Here is a 17,905-nt window from a genome sequence, read left to right as displayed (position 1 = left end):
TCATTGCTCAAGAAAGAGAGAGGGATGCAATGTAACGAAATTAACTACCGTTTTAACTTAAAGAATCGTTACCTACACTTTGGTTATTTACATTTCCACTTTCGAGTTGGTGAAGGAAGGGGCAAGCAACGTCGTTTCACGACTTGTTGCATGGGACCGGAACGAACATGCCGTTGAGGAAGGCGTCAATAAATAGTGCCAGCAATTTTTAGATTTTGGCAAACAGTCTCTCTAAGTATGCTATTAGCTTGTCAAAATAGTAATTTAACTTTGTTCCAAAGTTTCATTCATGTTTTATTAGCTAGTCAAAATAGAAATTAATCATTATTTTTTCTAGTTTATATTCAAATTTATAATACAATTTTATTCGTGTGCATCTCTCTCCTCTCTCTCTCTCTCTCTCTCTCTCTCTCTCTCTCTCTCTCTCTCTCTCTCTCTCTCTCTCTCATCAGTTAAAACTTAGAGCCCGTTTGGCTAAGCTTATTTAAAACATCTTATAAGCTCCTACATCTGATAAGATGTTTTAGGAGCTGATAAGCTGTTAGATCTTATTTTAAAAATTATTTTTTAAGGTGTTTGGATATGTAGCTTATAAGTTACTTTTATTTTTTATAAGTTGTTCAGGTGTTTGGAAATAAAAGATCTGTTTATCGCTATAATGACAAAAAAGTACATGACGTCATTATAAGTTTATAACTGTTAAATTTATTTGACTCAAATACTTTTATTCCTAAAATATTATTATAATATTTACAAATTATTTTTTCAAATAAAAATAATAATATTAAATTATATATTAAATAAACTAAATGATTTTTTATGTATTTTGATATGATATATTTGACTATTTTTTTAAAATAAATGAAGTGTAATAAAATATTTTAATGAAACGTGAAAGTTTTACTTTTTTGTCCCATTAATATATTAATATAAAATAAAGGTTGTAAAAGAAATATAATTTTTTTTGATAGACAAAAGAAATATAATTTATTATTGTGATAATAAGAATATTCGGATATTTTTATATACATAAAATATAAATAGAGAATATTTTTTTTTACTATTATGATAATTATATTTTAATTAAGTATTAATCTTGATTACAAGAATACGTTGTTTTGATAAAATATAAATGTTATTAGTATTCATGTAATATAATAAAATATTTGAGGGCAATTTTGTATTTTAAGTGTTTTAGTAAAGAAACAAATAAGATCTTAAAGAAAAAAGGTGGGGTAGAGGTACTTTTAAAAAAACATCTTATAAGCTCCCTAACAGCTTATTTTTAGAAAAAATAAGATCTTTTGTAATTTTTTTACCAAACACTTTTTAACAACTTATAAGCTCTTAAACATCTTATAAGATGTTTTTAGGAGCTTATAAGCTTAGCCAAACAGGCTCTTAAACGAATGGCGAAAGACTTAATTATCAAAAAAAAAAAAAAAAAAAAAAAAGAATGGCGAAAGACTTGATTTTCAAACTCGAACTTCATACAGCGCTCGTGGAAGTAAGTAATTCTGTTTGTTGGTAATGAAGATTTTCTTTCTCCTCGTTAAATTCGTGTTTATGGAATTTCTCTTCTTCGCCAAATTATAATTGCAAAACGACGCCGTTTCTTTGCTTGTTAGGGTTTTAGATTTTTTAAAATACACCATGTCAGGAGTAAACAAATTCATCTTACTGATTACTGATTATTCATTATTGATTATCAGCAGGGATGAATTACTGGTTATTTAGATTTGACTGTAATTGATTTTCCTGTGATTTTAAAAATGAAGATTGTTTTCGATCATTATTAGTTTACTGTGGTGAAATTAATTGATTTTCCTTTTTTTTTTTTTTTTTTTTTTTTTTTTTTTTTTTTTTTTCTAGGAGCTAGCTATGTTTGCCGAAGAATGCTCCGATGAGTCGCCGAACAGAAGGTGCTGAATGTAAGGCCGAGGTACGAACGTGTATGCTGGTTCTAAATTATACTTTAATTTAATGTCAATATATATTGATTAAGTACTTAGTTCTTGTGATATCTTGAGTCGAAATTGAATAGTATAATCATTTTCGTCTCCGATTACGACTGCTTGCTAGCTTATCTGAAGAACAATATTTTATTAGTCCACGATATCCTTATTTCTATTTCCCGATACTATTTTCTGGAATTTTGTTTTGTTGCCGTTGCGTTAGTTCTTATCAATGGTCTAAAAGATCAAATACGACTAGTCAGGAAGTAACGATCTGCTCTCGAATTCGGCATTTGTGTCTTCATAAAATTTACTCAACCAATTTGTGACCAATATTCTCCTTTGTACAGATAATGGGATGTAGTATTACTCACTTATTGTATGAGAATACCGAGATAGTATTACTGAAATGTTATGGAATAGTATGTACAAAACGAAGGAATATACATCGTTCACCGTGTGTTTGACATTCCATGGCAAAATGTAATATCTGAAGTGCTCGTCAATTTGTTAAATCGATGATCGTAGATTTGTAAGTATGGATAGGTCAAAATGCACCAAAAGGGTCGTTTACTTGGCATGAGATGAGATAGTATTTATTCGTTAAACCCCTCGTATTTATTCGCTAATCTCTGAAATTTCCTTCACAAAACCTCTCATATTTATTCGCTAATCGTTCAGATCTACAGAATCTACCTAACTATAACAGAATCACCATCGGATTTTTCGTGCAAGATTTATGTAATTTTGAACACGTCACAGCACACGTCTACTCTTCTGACGTGTATAATTTATCGAGAAGTAATTTTAAACGTATTATGGGATACGTTTAGGCATGGGATGAGATAGTATTAATGAATATTAGGATTACATGCAAGGATTGGACTATTAATGCAATTTATTTCACGTTTCATATGTTGGATTAAAAAGATATATTATCTATTATCCCAAAGTAAACGAGCCTCGAGAGTATGAGAATTTCAAGATTGAGAAAATTTTATTCCGAGCACACAGAGTACGAAGTTTCCGCGTGGTATTAAATTCCCTTTGCTACGAGAAACCTCCGCAATTTATTCGTTGTTCGTTCAGTATTTACAAAATCTACCTAACTATTACAAGAATCTCCACCAGATTTTCGATACAAGATTCTTGTAATCCCGAACACGTCACGACACACGTCGACTCTTTTGTCGTATGTAAATGTATAGAGAAGTAATTTCAAGCCTATCCTTCGGGTATATATACGGGCTGGAGGAGTGAACATAAAACCACAATTCAATTGCCAAATCCAATCGGAGCAATATTTCTTTTTCTCTCTCTCTCTCTCTCTTCTTTACAGTCCCTTGTTTCTCCGTATTTAAGCTGCGAAAACTTTCAAAATCAGGCACCAAACTATAGTTGAGCTGCTTTTAATTCATCCGCCTTCCTTTAATCCCAACGCTCTCCTGTATAATAAATGTCTCTATTATAAATCGGACCCTCGAGTTCATTAGTTACAGTGCGCGTCTGCTGCAAGCAATGGAAGACTCTCTCACTGATCTACCTCCAAACATCCTAACCGAAATCCTTTCGAGGCTCCCTATAAAGAGCATCTTTGTAAGCAAATCCGCTTGCAAAACGTTTCTTGATTTACCCTCCTCTAATCCGTACTTCAACTCTTTGTACTCTTCAAACGCAACCCAATGTCTCCTAGTCCAATTCGGAGACACGTACAAGCCCACAAGATCAATCCACTTGGTCGATCCCGAAATCGCCACCTCGTCCCGTTACGGCGCGAGACTCAAAATCAACCCCATGTTTCGGATCCCAAAATACCCTGTCAAGTACTTCAGAAGATTCCGTGCGTACGGTGGCGGTCGAAATAAAAATAAATTCGTCCTGCTGAATTCGTGCAAGGGGTTGGTTTACTTTGCCGAACAAACTGTGTGCGAGCGCTCGTTTATTTGCAACCCCATCACCAGAGAATACGTTACGGTCCTCGATTACGACGAGGAGAAAAACGGGCAGCAGCTGACGATGGGTTTGTGGCTCGGATTCAGCGAGGTGGAGAATAAGTATAAGGTACTTAGAATTTACTGCACTGCTATTGGTCGGCCTTGGGAAGTTGGTTTTGTGCAGGAATTTTGGGCACAAGTGCATGTCGTTGGATCGTCTTCTTGGAGAAATATCGAAGCCAGGCCACCTTCGAGGTACATTGATTGGGATACGTGCTCCGTTTTGTTGAATGAAACTGTTTGTTGGCTCTGCAGATATCCAGACATATCGAATTTCATAGTTTTCTTCGATTTCGAGACGGAGAAATTCGGCGAGATTTTGCCCCCGCCTAGCTATGGGGTGGACCAGACGTTGAATAGGCAGAGCATGAATATCGGAGTTCTTGGAGGTAATCTCTGCGTGACTGACGATACTTTTCATTTCGATATATGGGTCATGAAGGAATTCGGGAATCGAGATTCTTGGACAAAGGAGTTTGTTATCGATTCGGCGGTTCATACGGGCGAACCCATCGACGGACCTTTTCAGCCTCTGCAGTTTCTTAATAACGGCAAGATTCTGATGTTGTGGAATTGTGATAATTTGGTTTGCTACGATCCGAAAGAGAAGGAGTTTCGGTTTCTTGATTTCGGTGGGGTTAGAACTGTCGGTAAGGTTGTTCCTTACACTCCTACCTTCGTTCCTCTCAAGGAATCTCTCATGGTCGACAATTTGGTAGTGCAGAATATGCCTCGAGGTACGATCTTTTTTATGGTTTGATTTACTCATAAAAATAAATATGCTTATATACATTTCATGTTAATATCAGATTTGTACAATTTTTATGAGTTTTATATAACAATTTGTTGGTCCTGTTTGTTGGCAGAGGATCCGCATCCGAGTGAAGATCCATAATTTCCGAGCAAAAGTCGGTGCCTAATCTGCGATATGTATTTCGGTATTCTGTCTTGAATCTTGTACTGTTTCTTGTGTTCCTATGTTGCTTTTGATTGTGTCTTAAATTTGGTACTGTGTTTATGTAATGTTCGGTCTTTTTTTTTCGGAGGTCTCAGTGTTTGAATGATTGTGATTGTTATAAAATTTGTGATTGTAATAATACTAATAATAATAATACTTATTATTATTATTATAATTACTAGTAATAAATATTGTATCTTTATCTTCTTCTACATATTCTAGGATTCTCTTTTATTCATTTTTTTTTATTATTATTATTATTACTAGTAATAATAATAATAATAATAATAATAATAATAATAATAAAAGAATGAATAAAAGAGAATCCTAGAATATGTAGAAGAAGACGATCAAGATACAGTATTTACGAATTGAACTACAACTCTACAACTATATGTGTGTATATATATGGTATGATACGTTTGTTGTATGACCTAAAAATCATCTCATCTTTACAAAAAAAAAAAATTACATTCTTCTTCTTCTTAACTTTTTAATCCAGAAATTGATTGAAGTATTAGAATCGATATTAGATCGATATGTCGATCAGTCTGTCGACTGTTTTTATGACTGAATTGATAAACCTAACGGGAAAGAGGATCGATTTCGAATTTGTGGACGACGGAACAAGAGACCCAACAAATTATATACAGACACCAGGTGTGGGTCCGAACAAGACCAAAAAACTCATGTGCAGTTATATTACGACACCTTACACGTCCTACGACATCGACTGGGAGGTTCGTGTTCTAATGGGCGGCAAATCTACCGGCAACAAATTAATAGCATATTTGTTTCTTTGTTGCGTCCGAATCTTCTTCATCGAATACAAAGAGGGTGACCGTGTCCGTCTTTTGGTGCTAGGAGCTCTCTATAAAGGCAACATGGACTTCCTCCGTCGCACGCGGTTTGTAATTTCTTTTCTTTCGAAATATATAACTACTTTTATTAATTTCGTGTTTTTTTTTAGCTTGTATATATCAGTTTGTGGTGCATCGGAAACTGTATTTTTACACAAAACGAGTACAAACTAGAGCACATTCCACGAAATCTAGATGATTATGTTGAATTTGGCACAATAAGGGTGGAGGTGTAAGAAAAAATCATAGTTGAGGGGGTAGATGTAATTATCCAAACAAGAGGGGGATTTTTGTAATTTGACCATACCTCAGGGGGGTGTTTGTAATTTACCCTTTTTTTAATTGAGGGAGACCCAAAATATTTTAGTCCATTTGAGAAAAGTCCACACCCATTTTCAGCCATTATGCTTTCCAGCTTTGCCCCCACCCGCCACATCATCATTGGGTCACGCTCAGCAAATTTTTTTTTTTTTCCGTTTTTTTTCTTAATCGACTATGAAGCATAGTCGATTAAGCCTTAATCGACTATGCTTCATAGTCGATTAAGGAAATTATTTAATTATTTAATTTTTTTTTTGTTTTTAATTTTTGTTTTATATCAGTTATAGTAATCGACTATGATGTGAAGCATAGTCGATTAAGAATCTGCTACTAAAAATAACAAATCACAACTGCGAAAAAAAACAAAATCAACTATATATAACAAAAACAAAAAAATATACAAATATTATAAATGATTTATACAATTGAAAGCAATAAACAAAAAATCCAAAAAAAATAAAACTGGGGTTCTTGTAGAACATAAAGTCACGCTCTCCGTCGGCGCGTAGGGTCACGAACGCCATGGCGGTGCGTGCGCCCTTGTCGAATCTCACGCCGTCGGCGAAGACGCCGTTCTCCTTCAGGATTCCGGCGAGCATGTGCCCGAACTCGTCGTCGCCGAGCTTCCCGAGAAGGGCGGCCTTCCCGCCGAGCCTGGCAACGGCGATGGCCACGTTCGCCGGAGCGCCGCCGGGGGCGGCAGGTGGCGGTGGACGGCGGGGGAGAGATAGTGGTAGTGGTGATGGGCAGAGATGGTGGACGGCGGGGAGAGGCAGTGGTGGGTGTGAGGGGCTGAGATGCTGAAAAAATAAGAAAGAAATTAGGGTTTCAAAATAATACATTGACAAATAAGGGTAGATTTGGAATTATAAAAATAACATTTGGTGAAATCCTAACTAAGGGGGTTTTCTCTAATTATTTTTAGGAGGGGGGTTTCCTTAACTACATTTCCTAGATGAGGGGGGTCTTGCTAATAATCCCTATTTAAAATGAATACAGTAACTTTAAAGAAATAACTGAAATGCTAATTGCAGCGGGACTTTTACTGAAATTGGCTTATTAGTGGTAGTCTCATTTGTCAACTTTCTAACTTTCTAAAAATCGAACTCTCTCAACTAAAAAAAAATCGAAAACTTAGAATCTAAAGGTTGTTCGTTAAATTCGAAACTAAACAACAACATTTTTTTTTTGTCAATCCATATTACTTTTACAAGGTAAATACGAAGGAAAAAAAAAACCAGGGTGGGGGAGGGAATCTAGATTTTAGTTTTTTTTTCTTTTTTTTTTTTGTTTACTTTATTCCTTTAGTATTATTTGGTAGGGTGGTAATGTGATTTTGACAAAGAATATGCAAACGAGTACCATAATCCCAATATGTGTTATCATGTTCCTCAAATAATTACAAAATTTGATATTTAAACTAATATATATATATATATATATATATATATATATATATATATATATATATATATATATATATATATATATATATATATATATATATATATATATATATTTAAAAAAAAGCCTTAGCTTCCCCGTCTCCCCCGCCATATCGAAATTTAATCTTCAAGACTTTTTCCGAACTCGAAGAAGCTCCCATAATTTCATTACCCTTGTGCTAATGTGTAGGACCGGCAATTGAGCCGGGCCTAACCGAAGCCCGATGGCTCGGCCCGATTATATTTGAGCCGAACCTAATTTTTATTGAGTCGAGCCGAGTTTGAGCCATAATTTCATCACTTATTTTTATAAAAAAAAAAATTACTCATTACAATCATATAGTAATAGGGCCCGATATAAACCCGGAACCCGAAAAAATACATGAGCCGAGCTTGAGCCTATTCTAATGAGGCCCGATAACATGTGAGCTTGAGCCTATAGTAATGAGGTCCGATGGTATGTGAGCTTGAACCGACCCAAGCTCGGCTCACATGGCCCGATTGCCAGCCCTACTAATGTGTCATCTATAAAAAATAAACATATTACTTAATTAATTAATTAAAAAAATATTAAAAAAAAAAATTGAAACATGAAGTTTCGTTCTACCAGAACACGGGAACTTGAAGAATGTGTTCTGCAGAATGGGAACTTCATGTTTTTTGAGTCCTCCGTTCTGTTGAGCACGGTAACATGAAGATTATTAAAGTTCCCGTGTTCTACATAACAGAGGAATCATATTTAATTTATTTTTATTTTTTTCGAAAATAAAAATCTTTTTTTTTTTAGTTTCCCGTTATTCGGAGCACGAACACTTGAAGAAACTTCAAGTTTTCCTGCTCTGTGTTGGGCGAAAACCTACACGCAAGTGCACGTATCGTACAAGTAATATAGTGGACTAAAAGTCCGGATATCGAACCCACATGGAATATTTAATTATCTAATCCTAGACGCTAAATTCTACCAATTATTATCAAGCCCACCCTACACAGTCGACTATAGAGAGAATTAACTAAATTAAATTAAAAGGCAAATTAAAACGACAAAGCAAGAAAGCAAATTAAACACGAAGATTTATCAGAGTAAACAAGCCTAAGATTTTATTCTTCCCCCTATGTGATTATTATTCCCCCAATTCCTTCAATTATGCAAGCAATTAACCCGGATTATTAACCTGAGATGCTAAAATAATCATAACCCGCTTCCGCGTGTATTACGATTCTAATACTCTAGATTCAATTACTATATTCCTATGCAATTAATTCTAGAACACAGCATTAAGCACAAATCTCAATAATGGCTACCTAAGAGATTAACTATATTCCTATGTTAATACCACAAAGGCTCTTCTACCACAGTTCTAATTATTAACCCGATCTTCCGATTCATGCGATTAACAATAACATAAAAGCGCATAAAGTGGCCAGTTTCATGAACTTAATAAAACAAGTAGAAGAAATAATCTGGAATTAAAACTTGCATAAAATCATAGAATTGGGTTCATAAATCCCACATAGGGTTCCAAATAAAATCCTAGAAATAAGAAATTTAGCTACTCATGATTAAAGGAAAAACACAAATAAAATAAATCATAGACGATAAATCTATGCTTGAAGTCTTCAAATTCTTCGTCTTCGTTATTGCTTTGTTGCTCTTGAAATTGCGTAAAAAGATCCTCAATTGTGTGCTTGGATTGGTCTTATATAGGGTGAAGAACTTGGGGAAGAAGGCAGTTTCCTTGTGTAATTAAAATCCCTTTACTGCGCAACTTCGGAGTATGGGACGGGGGTCCCATAATTTGCACTAAAACTGGGACGGGGGTCCGAGCCTTCAGAATTTTGATATTTTCACTTTTGACCCATATTTTCGCCAAAATTGCAGTTTTGACCCCATACTTTTCCAATTCTTCAATTTGTACCTAAAATACAATAAATCAACTTTTCAAGCACCAATTATTGTTAAAACACACCAAAAGCTCAAATAAAAAGATAGATAAAGTGTAAAAATATACACTTAACACTATGCAGAACGGGAAGTTCAAAAAACTTGAATCCTTCATTCTATAGAGCACGGATACTTGAAGTTTCTTCAAGTGTTCGTGCTCTTTAGAACGGTGGCTTAAAAAAAATATTTTTTGAAAATTGGCTATCCAATCCTAAACATGTGTTTTTACCTAAATTGTAGATGAAACTAATTAAAAGTAGTGGGATATTGAAAAATTACCGGAATTGAGCCTCGTTTGCTACGGATTCAAAGTCGCAAAAATTTCCGAAATTTGAATGTCTTGAGAGAGTTTGGGAGTAGGAGAGAGAATTTCAAAAAAAAAATTAATTGAAAAAGATTTCGCTGCATTCAGTAAAAGGCCCGGTGCAAATAGCAACACCCAAGAAACAAGGGTAAATTACAACCACCCTCAAGGTATGGTGAATTTACGAAAAAACTCCTTTTGTTTTGATAATTATATCTACCTCTCAACTATGATTTTTTCTTACACCTCCACACTTATGGTGTCAAATTCAACATAATCATGTAGATTTCGTGGAATGTTCTCTAGTTTTTACTGGTTTTGTGCCAAAATACAGTTTCTGATGCACCACAATCTGATATATACAAGCCAAAAACCACATCTTATGATCATCTTGCTTCAAATTGTGGAGCTCGAATGGGATAAAACGGGTACAAAATTGAGAATATTCCATATATAAAAAAAATCCACTAAATTTGAAACTGCAGGGATGGGTCGTGTAAGAAGATTTATAGTTGAGGGATGGTTGTAATTACCCAAACATGAGGGCGCTTTCGTAATTTAACCATACCTCAGGGGGTGTTTGTAATTTATCCAATTTTTATTTAATAGCAGTCAACTGACGGAGGAATTTACCAAACAAAATCTGATATTGCAGCCAAACCCAATAATATAATCCAGCCCATTCATTACCCTGCAATCTCTATATATATATGTATATAAAAGGGATTTGCTTTTTACCGTTTGAAAAAGGCTATTTACCGTTCAAAGATACTTTTTCTCTCTCTCTCTAAAAAAAATCGCTCTCAAGACGATTTCTTCACAAATCATTCTTATTGGTGTGATATAGGAACATAAATGAGTTCATCGGATGAAGATCTGGATAGCGGACACAGCGAGGTAAAAATTCCGTCTTTTCGATCGAAAAAACGGGGCTAAACATTCAAAAGCCCATCTCGGGCGCCCGACAGTGCAGTGCACGCCCATGTTGGGCGTGCAGTTGCCTGTTACACGCCCATTTTGGGCGTGTAACAGCCAACTGCACGCCCAACATGGGCGTGCACTGCACCGTCGGGCGCCCGAGTTGGGCTTTTGGGTTTTAAACCCTTATTTTTTTTTTTTTTAAATCAATTTTTTTACGTTTTTTTCAGGACGATACGTCTACAATTGAAGTTGATCATACCGATTATTTTACCACTACTCAGTTGTTTGACTCGAAGGATGAGGTAGTGGTTTGGGTGAGGCTCGTTGCTAGAGGTCTTTTTGTGAAAATAGTAAAATGAAGCAGTCCTAAAAAAAAGATTTTTTTGACTTGTGACCTATACGGGGAAAAACGAGAATGTCCATCAACTAATCCAGACGCGCGCCCGAGAAGGACCGGTAGAAAAAAAATAGGCTGTGGTTTTCATATTGTCGGAGAGCTACGATGGGATGATAGATGGGAGGTCAGAGTAATATACGGGAAGCATAATCATGTTCCGATATACAAGTCCGGGCATGGGATGAGTGCATTGTCTCAGGAGGAGGCGAAGATCATTAGTGATCTGTCACAAAGTCATGTGCCGCCCAAGAAGATTTTGGCTAACTTGAGACAAAATGGTTTGGGTCTCGATGCTTATTCGAAACAAATATACAATGAGAAGGCGAAATTGAAAAGACTATCTAGGGGTGACCGTACAGTGATGCAACATTTGATTGGGTTGCTTGAGGAGCATAACTATTACAAGTGGTTCCGTACTGATGAAACAACACATGCAGTTACTGATTTGATGTGGGCTCACCCTCAATCTGTCGAATTGTTAAGTAAGTTTCCGTACGTATTACTACTTGACAGTACTTACAAAACCAATCAGTACAAATTGCCTTTGTTGGAGATTGTTGGTGTTACTCCTGTCGGGAAAAAAATTACTGTTGCAGTCGCATTTTTGCGCCATGAAAATGAAGACCATTACACATGGGTGTTGCAAAAGCTGAAGAGACTTTTCCCCCCTCAGACTCTACCTAGTGCCATCGTGACGGATCGAGAGTTAGGGCTCATAAAGGCGCTAGAGAATGTATTTCCGACCGTACCTCATCTCTTATGTCTTTGGCACATTAACATGAATGTGGGGCGTCGTGCTTCAAGATGTCTCGGCAATAGTAGGCGTCGCGGCACGACTTTTGTACTTGGTACGTGGCAAACTTTAGTAAAATCAGTGTCTGAAGAAGATTTCGCCATGAATTACACAGCTTTGTTGGACGAGTACGCGAATTATCCAGATTTGATTGAGTATCTCCAATACACTTGGCTCGTATACAAAGAGAAATTTGTAAAAGCATGGACGGATCTAATTTTCCATTTGGGTAATACATCGACAAGCAGGTATTTATTTATAAGTGGTTAAATATATATACTTAACTTACTGTCATGTAGTTTATTGAAACATAGCATATTCTAAACATATTAGGGTGGAGAGCAACCATAGAGCATTGAAGAGATGGTTGGAATCGTCGACGGGTGGCTTCGACACATTTTGGGCACAGTATCACTCAATGATGAAAGATCAATTTAACGAGATACTAGCCGATTTTGCAAAATCAAAGAGGATTCGGGCCCAGACGATCAACGTGCCCGTATTTAAAATATTGTCCAGTGGAATTGTAACACATAATGCTCTGCAGATGTTGGACGATGAGAAGGATGAAGACATAGACGGTTGCGTCTGTTATATGAGGAAATGTCTTGGACTCCCATGCAGACATGAAATTCGTGCAAAGATGAATGCACGACGTGGTGTGTTTTATGCAGAGGATGTCCACATTTTTTGGAGGACATTTATTTCGGGATTCGGGGATTCCCTAGATGAAAGTGTTGGTTCTGTTCCCGACCACAGGTCACAGGCTATTGGCAGGCTAGAAGGGTTAATGAATGATTTGCGTGAGCGGTCAGAAATTGAGATCACGGACGTGACAGATGTCATTTTTGAACGAATGCATCCCGGGGCTATGGAAATGAATGAGCCACCAGTACTAGCCTGCCCGAGAGGTAGACCGCGGACGAACTCTACACAGAGGGATTGGTCAGGGCATGAGTTTCCATTATTTCCCGGGAAACGCCCAAACCGGGCGTCCAAGCACTCATTTCACGCCCAAACCGGGCGCTGGCAGCATGAACGGACGCCCACTTTGGGCGTCGGTTCATGCAGCCAGCGCCCGGTTTGGGCGTTTGGCTATAACTTCCGAAAATTTCAAAAGCCCTACAAATCGATTTGTAGGGCTTTTAAACATGAAATTGGTTGCAAAATCGAGTTACCCATTGCATATAACACATGTATGTGTTGAAATTACCTGAAAAAATCGAAGCCCAAGCCCTGAAATTGGTTGAATTCGATGTTTTTCGAAAAAAAAAAAAATTTCTGAAAATTTTGGAATGGGGTGGTTTTGGAGAGAATTTCGAATTTTAAGGGTTTTAGAGAGATAAACTGTTTTTTGCTTTGAACGGTAAATAGCAATAGTTAAACCGTAAAGAGCATTTTCTATATAAAAAGACAGTCCACATAAGAAGAGGAAAAACGACTAGGGTTTCAATTCGATCGTAGAGAGAGAAAGTAGAGAGAGAGATGGAGATGGGTTGTTATGAATCCGTCGTCAATAAATTGCAAGAGATGGAACCGTTGAGTAACAACTGTGCGGGAAGAATGAATCTGACAGTTGAACCCGCCGTCGATCAATTGGAAGCGGCGGAGGAGAAGAAGAAATTGGAAGAAGCAGAGAAGAAGAAGAATAATCGTAAAGAGATTCCAGAACGTGTGAAGAAGTTATTTGCCATGTGGAAGGCTTGTGCAGGTTTTCTGCCAATGTATGATCGAGATATCCCCAATTCCTGTTCTCCCGAAGTGTTTCAGAGGCTCCTAGGTTTTGCCCAATTGTCAATTGATGTCTTCAATCAGAGACAGGTAAAAAAATTACCTTTTTTTCCTCTGTTTATGTTCAATTTTGTATTTTTTTTTAGGTCAGAGTTTTTTTCATGATTTGATTATTAATTTTGTGTGTGTGTAGCCCATCAAATACAGTGTGGTGGATTTGGTGAAAGCATCGCAACTTTCCGTGGATGGGCATTTAGTCGATTTGAGGTTTACTGCCAAGTCTGCTGATTATGAAGATGAAGATGAAGATGAACAAGGTGCCAAAAATTTCAAAGCTAATATTTACTATGGAGTCAGACCTACGGAAGTAACCGCTGTTACGATGCTCTCTACTTAAAAAAAAAAAAAAAAAAGGTAATTACTTCGTTTTTTCTCGTTTGTTTCAATGATGAATAATCCTTACTAAAATTTATAATTACTAGTTAAGTTAGATGTTGGATAATTAGTTTACTAGTTTGCGTTTTTTTTTTTTTTTTTTTTTTTTATTTAATCGTGTTTTCTATGAAATTGATGTCGTCGGGGAACGTCACTCGCAATTTATACTGCTCCTCTTGAATGTGGTGAATATACTTGCAATACAGACCGATCAACTCTTTTCTCGGTGACCTTCGAAGTTTAATGTATTTATGTCTCTCAAATTTATATGATATTTAGCATGAAGCATGTGAAAGGTAGAATTTTCCCTAGTTTATTGAACACTGTACATTTGCTATAACTCAATTAATTGGAACCAGAGTTTTTGTTATAGAAATTTCAAATTTATACACTTTAACATGTAACACGTTTTCGGATTTTTCAATTGCAGGTGATTCCAGGTTCATAGAATATATATATATATATATATATATATATATATATATATATATATATATATATATATATATATTCACACACACACGTATGCAACTTAATTTAATAAAATAGTTTGAATTTTGAAAGAATAAATTAATTTTGCATAAAACTCCTTTGTATTGTAGAAGATATGCCCTAAATCCCCCTGTGTCACAAAAAAACACTAATGGTGTTAACTATTAACGGAAATGGAAATTTCATGCAAGAAAGAAGGGCTCTTGCGCAAGAAAAAAAAAACAGGGGTTTGGCGCAGGTTTTCCTTATCTTCTCCGAACTTGGAAACTATAATCAGCCTGCATAAAAAATCCGAAAATATGTTAAGTAATGCTCAAGCTGTTAATAGTGTAAATTTCTATAACTTAAACTGGAAGGACTACATTGCAATTAATTAACTTTTTCATGGATCTTGTCTTCATGTAGCGAGCAATTTTCTTCTAGCTTTTTTTTTTTTGGTAATTACATGTGTACCCATCTTTTTGTTTAAAATTTTATAATCACTAAAAGTAGCTCACAAGCTCATATTTCAAACATTTTAAAATGTAATTCTATAAATAAGACGAAATAGTTTATCAGTTTTTTAATCGATTTTATTCGATGTAAAAATTTATCAAGATCTTGCATATCCAATCTTATATCATTAGAATGGCCCGGAAAACAGAAATTTCGAATAAGCAAGATATTTGTATTTAAAGAAAATATCTTATGATTAGGAAAAAGGGAGAGGAGTTATTCATTTAGAAATATGTACAAAAGACACACGTTCTCTTTCGAAAACTATCTCGAGAAAATCCTAACTCCGACGAACAAAAGAGATAATTATAAAAGATAACTTTTCTTTTGATAATTTATAAAAGGGAATTAGGCTGCGTACTAAACTGCGAGATCAAGAAGATGGAATAAATTACCCTTGATTGAAATTGCTACACAAGAAGAAGATCAAAAAGAAAAAGAAGAAGATGTTCGGAGGCCGCTGGAGAAACCATTGATTGATATGCAACATAAGTTGAAGATGAAGCTCGTCGTCCATCGATGGATTTGATCGACTTCTCGGGAAAGAGGCGCCGGTTGTCGTCGAGAACCTCACCCCCATGCCAACCACCTTTAGCCTCATGGATCTTGTCGTCGAGAACCTCACCCCCATGCCAACCACCTTTAGCCTCATGGATCTTGTCACCCGGTGTAGGATCTCAAAAGCCGATCTTGTCTTCGTGTAGCAAGCAATTTTCTTGTTTCTAATTTCTTTTGGGTAATAATTACACGTGTCCCCACTTCTTAAAAAAAATTATAATATCAAACATTTTAAAACACAATTCTATAAATAAGACGTAATAATTTATCAATTGTTTAATTTTTAAATAGTTTATTAAATATTTAAATGTAAAAAAATTATTAAGATCTCGCATATCCAATCTTATAACATTAGAATGGCTCGTAATATTGGAATTTCGAATAAGCAAACTCCTTTTATTTAAAGAAAATATATCTTATGATCAGAGAAAGGGGAGACCTACTAGCGGTGGCTGAAGAGAGTTAAATTCATTCTGAAATATACACGTTCGTTCTCTTTTGATAACTATCTCGAGAAAACCCTAACTCCAACGGGAATCTTCTCTTCATATGTCTTCTCCCACGAACCAAAGGGATGATTATAAAAGCCTTTAATAAAAGGAAACTTTTCTAATGATAATTTATAAAAGGAAACTTGGTCGCGTACTAAACTGCAAGATCTAATATGGAATGCAAAAGAAAGCGCGTGACTAGTGACTCTCTCGAGGTTGTGAAATATATAAAATAAGTAGAATATAGGGGAAATTTGCTAGACACCCCTTATTTTAGACTTATATGGCTAGAGATCCTAGTTGTTAGATGAATATAGGCATAGGTCCTTTGACCCAATAAATTAATATAAATAAATTAAAATAATTAGTATATAGACCATAACACCCTCAATTAATAAGAAAACAAATCTTATATATCTTTTCTCTCCAATCTCACGTTACTTTCCCCCTATATAATTCCTCATCTCTCTCCTTCTGTTACTTTCCCCCTATATAATTCCTCATCTCTCTCCTTCTGCAACTCAATTCTCATGCCTCTCTCTCTCTCTGGTGCTTCTCTCTCTCTTTTTTTTTTCTTTTTCGTTTTTTTTTTTTAGTGAAGAAATATTATAGAGATGAAAAAAAACAAGGATCTTTTTAGATTATGAGAGGATTTCTTTGTGAAAGAATTAAAGAGGACGACAAACATCCCCTCCAAAAAAAATCAGAAATCCAGAATCCTAGCCAAATTCGCATTGTGTTTTCCGTATGTAGAACCTCCCATCGTTTGTTGTTAGCAATTTCCGTTTGCAGTTGGTTTAATTTCGTTTGTTGTTTGAATAATTGCGTTTGATGTTGAGATTCGATTCATCTGGCTTACAATTTGCAAGGTATGTCTTAAGTTACATTTTACAAACATTTTGTTTAATATTTTTGTTGTTTGCAAACTGTTCTATAAACAATTTTTTGGTTGATGTTTTTAATGATACTGATTTTTTTTATTTTTTTTCAGTTTGCTGTTTGCATTTGGCCAAGTCATAGGTAGTTTATTGTTTGCAATTCAATAATGCAAGTTTTGCTGAATGTTTTTCTTCAGTTTGCTGTTTGCATTTGGCGAAGTCATAGGTAATTTTTTGTTTGTAATTTAGTAATACAAATTATGAATTTTGTTTTTTCAGTTTGTTGTATGCATTTGGCGAAATCATAGGTATTTTGTTGTTTGCAATTCAATAATATAAAATCTAATTTTCAGTTTGCTATTTGCAGTTCGCGGAGTACGTCGTAGTTCCCGGATCATAGGTGGTGGTGGGGTTGCGGTGATATTTTTAGAGTATGAGTTTGTAAAATAAATTGTATATTTTTGTTATGAATTAATTTATTTGTTTTGGTTAATATTTGGAAGAGAGATGTTTGGGAATTTGTTATGATAGAGAGATTTTTGGGGATTTGATTTGATTTAATTAAGGGCATTTTTGCCATAATAAATATTATCTATATATAATATAAAAAGATGATCTATACCCTCAATGATTGACATGTGGCAAATGATGATGTCATTTATCAAAATTGTTTAGTTGGAGTTCAATTGATTATGTGGCATCTCAAATTGATGAGTTGATTTTTCATTTTTGGTATGTATTTAAGTTATTTCCATTTATTATTTGCACAATCATCTAAACATTACCACATATACATATATTCTTTAATACATTTAATCCATGTATAAATTCGAAAAATATTTATCTTATTTACAGTTTTAATTTTTGAAATATATTTGTTTGAATGTCCATTTTTTATGAATATTCAAATAAATTTTAGCAATTTTTTTTCCTTG

At 35.1% G+C, this 17,905-nt stretch overlaps 3 protein-coding genes across 3 annotated transcripts; all 3 read left to right on the top strand.

The window, feature by feature from the left end:
- Positions 1-374: 374 nt before the first annotated feature.
- On the top strand, positions 375-5,052 carry LOC105956166 (F-box protein At3g07870-like). The gene is made up of 3 exons (XM_088818163.1): positions 375-500; positions 1,873-4,686; positions 4,816-5,052. Exons 2-3 carry the CDS (start codon positions 3,474-3,476, stop codon positions 4,842-4,844), a joined length of 1,242 nt encoding a protein of 413 aa, XP_088674289.1. The 5' UTR covers positions 375-500; positions 1,873-3,473; the 3' UTR covers positions 4,845-5,052.
- Positions 5,053-10,634: 5,582 nt separating this feature from the next.
- LOC148772640 (protein FAR-RED ELONGATED HYPOCOTYL 3-like) lies at positions 10,635-13,270 on the top strand. The gene is made up of 5 exons (XM_088820600.1): positions 10,635-10,676; positions 10,928-11,033; positions 11,136-12,138; positions 12,224-12,971; positions 13,265-13,270. Exons 1-5 carry the CDS (start codon positions 10,635-10,637, stop codon positions 13,268-13,270), a joined length of 1,905 nt encoding a protein of 634 aa, XP_088676726.1.
- Positions 13,271-13,302: 32 nt separating this feature from the next.
- Positions 13,303-14,123, top strand: LOC105966528 (uncharacterized). Its single transcript, XM_088818157.1, has 2 exons — positions 13,303-13,711; positions 13,815-14,123. Exons 1-2 carry the CDS (start codon positions 13,376-13,378, stop codon positions 14,016-14,018), a joined length of 540 nt encoding a protein of 179 aa, XP_088674283.1. The 5' UTR covers positions 13,303-13,375; the 3' UTR covers positions 14,019-14,123.
- Positions 14,124-17,905: the final 3,782 nt, after the last annotated feature.

Source organism: Erythranthe guttata, chromosome 1 (genome assembly GCF_056151865.1).
Source record: "Erythranthe guttata isolate IM_541 chromosome 1, IM_541, whole genome shotgun sequence".
NCBI classification, from domain to species: Eukaryota; Viridiplantae; Streptophyta; class Magnoliopsida; order Lamiales; family Phrymaceae; genus Erythranthe; species Erythranthe guttata.
Note: the sequence above shows the minus strand (reverse complement) of the source record. Positions and strands in the feature narration are given on the sequence as shown.

Excerpts from the sequence above, each read along its gene's own strand:
- LOC105966528 (XM_088818157.1), top strand. The coding sequence starts at position 13,376 with ATGGAGATGGGTTGTTATGAATCCGTCGTCAATAAATTGCAAGAGATG. Across the intron at positions 13,712-13,814 it reads ATGTCTTCAATCAGAGACAG|CCCATCAAATACAGTGTGGT; the intron begins GTAAAAAAATTA and ends GTGTGTGTGTAG.
- LOC105956166 (XM_088818163.1), top strand. The coding sequence starts at position 3,474 with ATGGAAGACTCTCTCACTGATCTACCTCCAAACATCCTAACCGAAATC. Across the intron at positions 4,687-4,815 it reads AGTGCAGAATATGCCTCGAG|AGGATCCGCATCCGAGTGAA; the intron begins GTACGATCTTTT and ends GTTTGTTGGCAG.
- LOC148772640 (XM_088820600.1), top strand. The coding sequence starts at position 10,635 with ATGAGTTCATCGGATGAAGATCTGGATAGCGGACACAGCGAG. Across the intron at positions 11,034-11,135 it reads GGTGAGGCTCGTTGCTAGAG|ACGCGCGCCCGAGAAGGACC; the intron begins GTCTTTTTGTGA and ends CAACTAATCCAG. Across the intron at positions 12,139-12,223 it reads GGTAATACATCGACAAGCAG|GGTGGAGAGCAACCATAGAG; the intron begins GTATTTATTTAT and ends TAAACATATTAG.